Genomic DNA, 9,129 nt, shown 5'->3' with positions numbered 1-9,129 from the left:
AGAGGAGTTCCACGAGCATGAAAATAAATTTGCTGTGGCTTTTTTTTATTCGTTCATGGGATGTGGGCGTTGCTGGCAAGGTCAGCATTTATTGCCCATCCCTAATTGCGCTTGAGAAGGTGGTGGTGAGCCGCCTTCTTGAACTGCTGCATTCCGTGTGGTGAAGGGTCTCCCACAGTGCTGTTAGGTAGGGAGTTCCAGGATTTTGACCCAGCGACGACAAAGGAATGATGATATATTTCTAAGTCGAAATGGTGTGTGACTTGGAGGGGAACGTGCAGGTGGTGTTGTTCCCATGTGCCTGCTGTCCTTGTCCTTCTAGGTGGTAGAGGTCGTGGGTTTGGGAGGTGTTGTCGAAGAAGCCTTGGTGAGTTGCTGTAGTGCACCCTGTAAATGGTACACATTGCAGCCACTTTGCGCCGGTGGTGAAGGGAGTGAATGTTTAGGGTGGCGGATGGGGTGCCAATCAAGCGGGCTGCTTTGTCCTGGATGATGTCGAGCTTCTTGGAGCTGCACTCATCCAGGCAAGTGGAGAGTATTCCATCACACTCCTGACTTGTGTCTTGTAGATGGTGGAAAGACTTTGGGGAGTGAGAAGATGAGTCACTCGCCATAGAATACCCAGCCTCTGACCTGCTCTTGTAGCCACAGTATTTATATGGCTGGCCCAGTTAAGTTTCTTGTCAATGGTGACCCCCAGGATGTTGATGGTGGGGGATTTGGCGATGGTAATGGCATTGAATGTCAAGGGGAGGTGGTTAGACTCTCTCTTGTTGGAGATGGTCATTGCCTGGCACTTGTCTGGCGTGAATGTTACTTGCCACTTATCAGCCCAAGCCTGGATGTTGTCCAGATCTTGCTGCATATGGGCACGGACTGCTTCATTATCTGTGGGGTTGCGAATGGAACTGAACACTGCAATCATCAGCGAACATCCCCATTTCTGACCTTATGATGGAGGGAAGGTCATTGATGAACATCATTGAAGGTCATTGATGGTACAATCCATCAGCATTTGAAGTGATAATGTACTTTTGGAACACTTTTAATGATTTTTATAATAAATCTAATCAATTAAACTGTCACTCATCTATTGTAAATTATTTCCTATTGTGTTATAAAATTTTTGGTGTGATACCACCTTTTAGAGTTCCAACATATTATCCACAGCCACGCATTCTTGAAATGACATTAAAAAAAAATTACTGGCTTTATAAAAGATGAGACAGGGTGTGAATGAGGTCAGACAACATTCGGAGATAAATAGGGAGTCTATATAAAAACAAAAGGACTGAACATTGCCTTGCTTAGTGATCTTTGTTCAAGACCACCTTCCCATACTCTGGTCTCCAAGTCAACCTGTATTTTGGTCCCTGATACCAGGTTAAAAGGTCATTTATTTCTACTGTGTACATAGGCTACAGAACAAACAAGAGAAAAATCAATATCCTCACCACAAAGGCCAGAATACCTTACACCCAGCTTTACTTCAACAAGATCCTTGTTTTCAAGATGTCAGTGAATGACACCAGAAGCAGCAGTTTGATTAACATTGTTACTTTACAATCTTATGGGAAAAACTATCTGCTGTGTTGAACAGATGTCACCAGCAGAAATATTGCTCTTTTAATCAGTACATCCCTGCTGTAAATCAACAACTGGCACAAGACTAGTGTTGTAAAACTGTTTCTAGTCCATCAAAAGGAAAATACTGCAGATACTGGAAATCTGAAATAAAAACAGAAAATGCTGGAGAAGCTCAGCAAGTCAGGCAGCATCTGTGGAGAAAGAAACAGAGTTAACGGTTCAGGTCAAAGACCTTTCGTCAGAACTAGAAGATGTTAAAAGAGTTAAAAGTTTTTGAGCAAGTACAGAGCCAGGGAAAGGGGAAGAGGGAGGGGAGGGGAGTAAAGAACAAAAGGGAAGGTCTGTGATAGGGTAGAGGGCACGAATGATTAAATGACAAAAGGGATGATGGTGCAAGGCAAGGAAGGTGGTAATGGGACAGGTTAAGAAACAAAAGATTGATCAGGAGTAGCTGTAAATGGCAGCAGCAGAACCATTACCAGCACTAGCTGACTGAAAAAATGGGAGCAGTGGTTATGATCTGAAGTTATTGAAATCAATGTTGAATCTGGAAGGTTGTAAAGTGCCTAATCGAAAGATTAGGTGCTGTTCCTCGAGCTTCCATTGAGCTTCATTGGACGGAGAGGTCAGAGTGGAGTGGGATGGGGAATTAAAATGGCAAGTGACCGGCAGGTTAGGGTCACGCTTGCAGACAGAAAGGAGGTGTTCAGCAAAGCGATCGCCCAATCTGCGTTTGGCCTCCCCATTGTAGAGGAGGCCGCATTGTGTGCAGCGGATACAGTATACTAAATTGAAAGAAGTACAAATAAATTGCTGTTTCAGCTGGAAGAAGTGTTTGGGGCCCTGGATGGTGGGAAGGGAGGAGGTGAAGGGGCAGGTGTTACAGCTCCTGCGCTCGCATGGGAAGATACCGTGGGGAGGAGAGCAGGTGTTGGGGGTGATGGAAGAGTGGACTAGGGTGCCACGGAGGGAGTGGTCCCTTCAGAATGCTGAAAAGGGAGGGGAAGATGTGTTTGGTGGTGGGATCGCGCTGGAGGTGGCAGAAATGTCGAAGGATGATACGTTGAACGTGGAGGGGTGGGTGGAAGGTGAGGACAAGGGGGACCCTATCATGTTTCTGGGAGGGAAGGGAAGGGGTGAGGGCAGAAGTGCGGGAAATAGGACGGGCATGGTCGAGGATCCTGTCAATTACAGTGGAGGGGAATCTTTGGTTGAGGAAAAAGGAAGACATATCGGAAGCATGGTCGGAAATGTAGTATCGTCAGCACAGATGCAATGGAGGTGGAGAAACTGGGAGAAGGGAATAGAGTCCTTACAGGAAATGGGGTGGGAGGAAGTGTAATCAAGATAGCTATTGGTTGACAGCCTTTCCCCAGAAATTGAGGTAGAGAAGTCAGGGAAGGGAAGGGAAGAGTCGGAGATGGACCATGTGAAGGCGAGGGAAGGTTGGAAATTGGAAGCAAAGTTGATGAAATTTTCTAGTTCGGGGTGAGAGCAGGTTGCAGCACCGATACAGTCATCAATGATCAATGTATTGGAAAAAGAGGGGAGGAAGGGGACCTGAGTAGGACTGGAACAAGGAATGTTCCATGTATCCCACAAAAAGGTAGGCATAGCTGGGACCCATTTGAGTTCCCATAGCGACACCTTTTATTTGGAGGAAGTGAGTGGAGTCAAAGGAGAAGTTGTTCAACGTAAGAACAAATTCAGCCAGGTGGAGGAGGGTGGTGGTGGATGGGGACTGGTTGGGCCTCCGTCCAAGGAAGTAGCGGAGGGCCCGCAGGCCGTCCTGATGGGGGAGGGAGGTGTAGAGGGACTGGATGTCCATGGTGAAAAGGAGATGGTTAGGGCCGGGGAACTGGAAACTTAAAGTGGCGGAGGGCGTCAGAAGAATCGCGGATGTAGGTTGGAAGAGACTGGACGAGGGGAGAAAATAGAGTCAAGATAGGAGGTAATAAGTTCTGTGGGGCAAGAACAGGCTGAAATCATGGGTCTCCCAGGGAAAGTCCTGTTTGTGAATCTTGGGAAGGATTTCTAGTCCATTGTTGGTTTTCTTTGCTACTGCGCCGAGGAAGTATAAACCCACAAGCAGCAGTTAAACCTACTTACCGGCCTGATAGCAGCTGCCTTTGAAATCAATCCGAAATATGGAAAAATATTAACATATCAGAATAGCTTTTCTTTCATACTCTTTACCCACTCACTTGCAACGACAGTTTTTAAAACATTGTTTTATTTGAATGCTTCTTCATATACCTTTTACTGAAAACATGTGAGACATCAATTGCAACATTTATGTTTGAAATCTACGCTAAATACGTACTGTAACTTTTCTGTTATGAAAAAAGGAAACGACTAAGGGTGTGCAGGGAGATCACAAGTTAAAAAGTACAAAAAGCAAAATTAATCCGACTTTGTATGATGCAAACAATGTGGAAAGGTTCGAAAAAGCAACTGTATCATTACAACTAAATGTGGACTTGTGTACTGAATATTGAATGATTTACGACCAAGTCTACTCAGGATAAAAATTATGCACCCGTTTGTCTAATGTCTGATAGTGTTATCTTAGTTTAGTGTATTTCTGCATTAACATGCATATATTAGAAAACGATTTTTGTTTTTGTTTGACACAGATGCACGAGTATGTGTGTATGGATCATATATGAACTACGTTTTATTTCATATGCAAAACTTTTGTAGCTGATTTTAGAGTTCATTTCAAACATAGTTGATATATACATATACACGTCCACAAATTTCTAGATGGTCAGTCATTTTAGCAAAATAGATTTACATTAACGTTGCTTCTTACTTGATTTTGGTAATAAAATAATCAATAAGTTAGTCCACAGTTCACAGAAATAGGGTAATTACTTTTCCGAACCCTTCACTTATTAGCGTAATAAAGTCTGATTACATTAACGTTTTGTACTTTGCAGCCCGTGATCACCTTTTATTGACTTATTTTCCTATAATTGGGGTGTTATGGTATATTCAATCGAATATACACAGAATCTTTAAGACTACATTTCTCACACAGCATATTGTAGTAGTCCTTTACAGTGGCTCACAATATGATACATTAGAAGAAATGTTAAATGTAAAACGTTTGTGTGCTCTATATCTACCAATCAGCGACTTAAAAAGTAATCACATGACAAAGCAACAGGTGAAGAGATTAGGCGTTAGAGTTCATTCGATGTGAGGCTGGGGGTTGCATGGTTTGTAGAAACTTTGTCACAAGAGCTCCGTAGATGTTAGATACCATTTCAGTTATGGATGGCGACGTGGACTATTTTGAGAGTACTTGTCAATACCAGAGCCCAGAATTCGCTCAGAATCCACCTGCCTGTGTCTACGCCAGGACATCGCAGCCCTCTCTCCTTACATCGTGCTTCGCTGATTTGAACGAGCATAATGTGACGGATTTCACCCGCTACGAGGGTCCTCCAGATGTGAATTCTGGCCACCTTCCCCAGCCTAACTACTTTGGCACAGAGTATGGGGATAACCCACAGCCTCAGGGGCGCTACCCGTTCCCTTGGATGAAGAACACAAAATCACATGCGTATACTTGGAGAAATCAGTGTGCAGGTACGGTTAGAAGATAATCAATTATTAAGTTTAGTGCTGTTTGAATCTAATGATACATAGGAGCGGAATGACTAAACTGCTAATAGACCTTATCCAGCATACTACCTACATATTTGCATATATAGTACGATATTTACAAAGAAACAGCATTCATACGTACATAAACACACATCCTGTGTGTGTGCCTGGACATGTATCTCTGATACATAGGTACAAGTACACTTATATACACATAAATATATACACGTAAATACATACCTTTATACATTTTACGTGAATACACAAAGCATATCAGAAAATCAATTTAAAAGTTATGATAATTACAAATCAAACAATGAAACGCTTCCTTTTATTTATTCGTATTATTAATACCGAAATGAATTCTCGATGCAAAACAATTGAAAAAAACCGGCACCGACATCACATGCATAGACCACTCGATTAACTTCAACCGAGCAAATTCGTTGCGTATATACCAAGTATGTGATTACCTTAACCTGTTGAGTTTGCTGGTTGCTGTGCAGGTGGGACGAAGGAAATAAGACAGGTGGAAAATAATCGATCAGGGTTAAATAAGTCAGGAGTAATGTCACAGCTGTACCTTCTTTGAACGTTTTGCCTGTAGTTGTTCACTTCTACCCCGATTAGAGTGGATAAAATCCACAATATTGCGAATTATATGCGGTCTGTGGAAGGGCGGCAAGATGGGCCCGAAGGCCGCTTCTCTTCCATACTTTCTTATAAGTGATGTTTTTGCTGATTATCTTAGCATCAAATATACTAATCGGTGTTTTACTAACACGTATTTCTACGGCTTTGGGGGTACAGTTCTCCGTGGCAGCTCCAGAAATGTTCGTTATGTATATATCGTAAGAATAAAACCGATTTGTCACGTCTGCTATGTATTTTTTAACGAGATAGTCTCCAAAGAAGTTCTGCTGCCGCACATTTTTAAAAGGTGCTGTGTTTTATTATTTGATAAACTAAGGTTTAAGACACCTAGAGCTTCTGTTCCGCATAGCATAGCAACACGTTTACACGAACGATAACATATCAAAAAGTGGATTAAGGATGGGAAAGGGGTTTAGATCTGTTGTATAAGTTTGGAATATAGGTGTACAGGTTGCAAAGAAATTCATATATACGCAACACAGCAGGATTGTGTACCATTAGAAAAATGAGTAATTTAGGTTAAAACAAGCAATATTATATTGGTATACATCCACATTCAACAGGCACGCATTCGGTTGGAATAGACTGTCCATATACATTTACCCGACCTAAAGGCGATCGAAGAAAGGTTTGTGGTAACATCGTTTTACTAAATTTTATTTATGATAATGCATACAGTATCCATAATGAATGTTGTAACATTCTTTGTACAAAATAACTTTCAAAGTTAAATCCTCGTTCATATGTTTTGCTTTTATAAATGAATGAATCGAGGAATTCTCTTATAGAGAATATTCAGTTTCCTATGTGCGTTACATTAAATAAATTAAATATTAGATCTGATTATGTTTTAGATTCAATTAAAATATTGCATTAATTTCAGAATTAAATTATGCACAAGAATAATTTTTAAAGCAAGTATTTATGAGGAAAGATTTGGAGACATACACAATCCAGCCAAAAAAAATTGGGAGTTAAGATTGGGAGTTAATAGTCACTCCATCTGTCATAGTATTGCGAGTATTGCCTGACTGAATATTTTGTAATATACACGAGGATGAATAATCAGCTATGTTCCACAAAGTAAGGTACAAAAATGTAAGAAATACAGATGGGGAAAATAAATTTCCCTTAGTCTGTGTTCGGAATAACCTCAGCAGGTTTCAACACACATCGCCACACACAGCCACAAACACACGTTCGCAGGCATATGTGTGCACTTGTCCATCTAGGTGAATTATTCTGTGTAAATGTGTATTAATTATAAGGCACCAACAGATACATTTATGGAATGCAAGATTATTATTTATATGCACTAAAATATTTATCTTGATAATTCGCAACGAGAGAAAATTATTTTACTCGGACACCGATATCTGACCGGAGAGTGACTCAGAAAGCAGCTTTTCAGTGCAAAAAAAGTGGCCGATAATATTTAAATATAGACGTTAAATTAAATATTAGATCTGATTATGTTTTAGACTCAATTAAAATATTGTATTAATTTCAGAATTAATTTATGCACAAGAAGAATTTTTAGAGCAACCATTTATCATGAAGAATATGGGGACATACAGATTCCAGCCACCGATAGATTGCTACCTTTTTTCTTTGTAAAATACGATTGTCATTTGTAATTCTGATATTAGGCTTACTGTCATAAAGTGTTACCCGTGGTATTTAGCTTTTATTAACACCGATGACACCTGCTGCACGACGAGTCACGAAAACGTCAACTGCTTTAAGGAGTTCATGGTGCCTCGTTACAAAGTTTCAGAGAATTTCAGAACCATTTGAGCACAAAAATCCCTCAGAAACATGCACAATTCTCCATAGAAATTGACCGCTACAGAAAGGGAATGATCTCGCTCAGCAATTTTATTTTGGCCTTCGGAAAACACTAACACTGCGTATAGGAAAGGCCAGAGGTGGGGAGTAAATTATCTAGGGTGCTTAATATTTATCTTTTTTTTAAAAAACCTGAACTATTCGTGATATTACATGTTTGTTTTTATCTTGTCGTTTTCTAATGATGTGGAATTTATTTCCGACGGCACTCGGGCTAGATTCCCACACTGACATTCGGCCCATCAACCTATTCAGAAACCTATTTCTTTAAAAAATATTGTTACTATAACATTCAAGAACATTTTAAGGAAGGGCGATCGATACGAAATAAATTAAGTCTTTCAAAAGTGCATTTTTTTTCAGATTTCACGTTTGTAAAAGGCCCAGGGGACTGAACCCTCAAACTCCTCTGTCAGCTGGTGTCATTAGATTGTGTGCTATTTGTGAATAATGAAAAGTGAAGATCACCGAACTGGTTTTCTTGTAGGAAACAACTTTCCGGTGGGCGCCGATGAAAACAAAAGGACCCGAACGGCCTATACCAGAGGTCAGCTGCTGGAACTGGAGAAGGAGTTCCATTTTAACAAGTACATCTCCAGACCCCGGCGCATTGAACTAGCAGCAATGCTGAACCTCACAGAGAGGCACATCAAAATCTGGTTCCAAAACAGAAGGATGAAATGGAAGAAGGAAGAAGCGAAAAGACAAACCAAGACTAATTCAAGCAAACCTAAAGCGGCGCTACGCGAAAAGTGTTCGGGAGAAGCGTAGGCAGGGGATCACTCAGGTGCATCGTTCAAAAAAACGGACAGTGATTTTTCTGTGACTGGAATCAACAACGATATTGGACATCTCCTAATCTCATAGAATGAAAGCTTAACATGTTCCCTTAAAAAATAAATCGATTAATATTTCACGCTGGTAAATGTTGTAGCACATTTTACAATCTATGGAACAAGTCCGCACACATTTCCATTTTAAATATTTAATATATTGTAAAAAAATAAATGCAAAATATTCGATTGACTACAGTATGCGATTTCTTTAAATATCTGATCGTAGAGATTACTTCTGCATATTCATTTAATAGGCAGTACCAATTATACGGACAGATACACAGTGGGCCCAGATTTAGGACAGTCTTCTTACCCAGACACGAGAAGCAATATTAGTAGTTGTATACAATCAGGAATAAATTGGTAATAATCCCTGGATCTTTAATTTTATTTTCTGTTGAGTTAACATTATGTCCAAACATCTAAAAGAGTCCAGATGAAATTCTCACATTGCTTTTGTAAAATGAAATACAAGGGCGACCAGAATTAGTGCCCAACTCTCTCCCATGGACCCTTTAAATTAAACAAATGGTGGTTCAAATGAAACGTCAGTGCATTCAGCAGACGGCAGTCGAGTAGGGATTAGCTG

The 9,129-nt window shown here is 40.5% G+C and overlaps 1 protein-coding gene across 1 annotated transcript; it reads left to right on the top strand.

Moving 5' to 3' along the window:
• Nucleotides 1-4,844: 4,844 nt before the first annotated feature.
• On the top strand, nt 4,845-8,731 carry LOC137333019 (pancreas/duodenum homeobox protein 1-like). Its single transcript, XM_067997138.1, has 2 exons — nt 4,845-5,184; nt 8,192-8,731. Exons 1-2 carry the CDS (start codon nt 4,845-4,847, stop codon nt 8,473-8,475), a joined length of 624 nt encoding a protein of 207 aa, XP_067853239.1. The 3' UTR covers nt 8,476-8,731.
• Nucleotides 8,732-9,129: the final 398 nt, after the last annotated feature.

Source organism: Heptranchias perlo, chromosome 1, assembly GCF_035084215.1.
Source record: "Heptranchias perlo isolate sHepPer1 chromosome 1, sHepPer1.hap1, whole genome shotgun sequence".
In the NCBI taxonomy this organism is placed as follows: Eukaryota; Metazoa; Chordata; class Chondrichthyes; order Hexanchiformes; family Hexanchidae; genus Heptranchias; species Heptranchias perlo.
The sequence above is the reverse complement of the archived record's forward strand: the minus strand, read 5'-3'. Positions and strand labels throughout refer to the sequence as shown.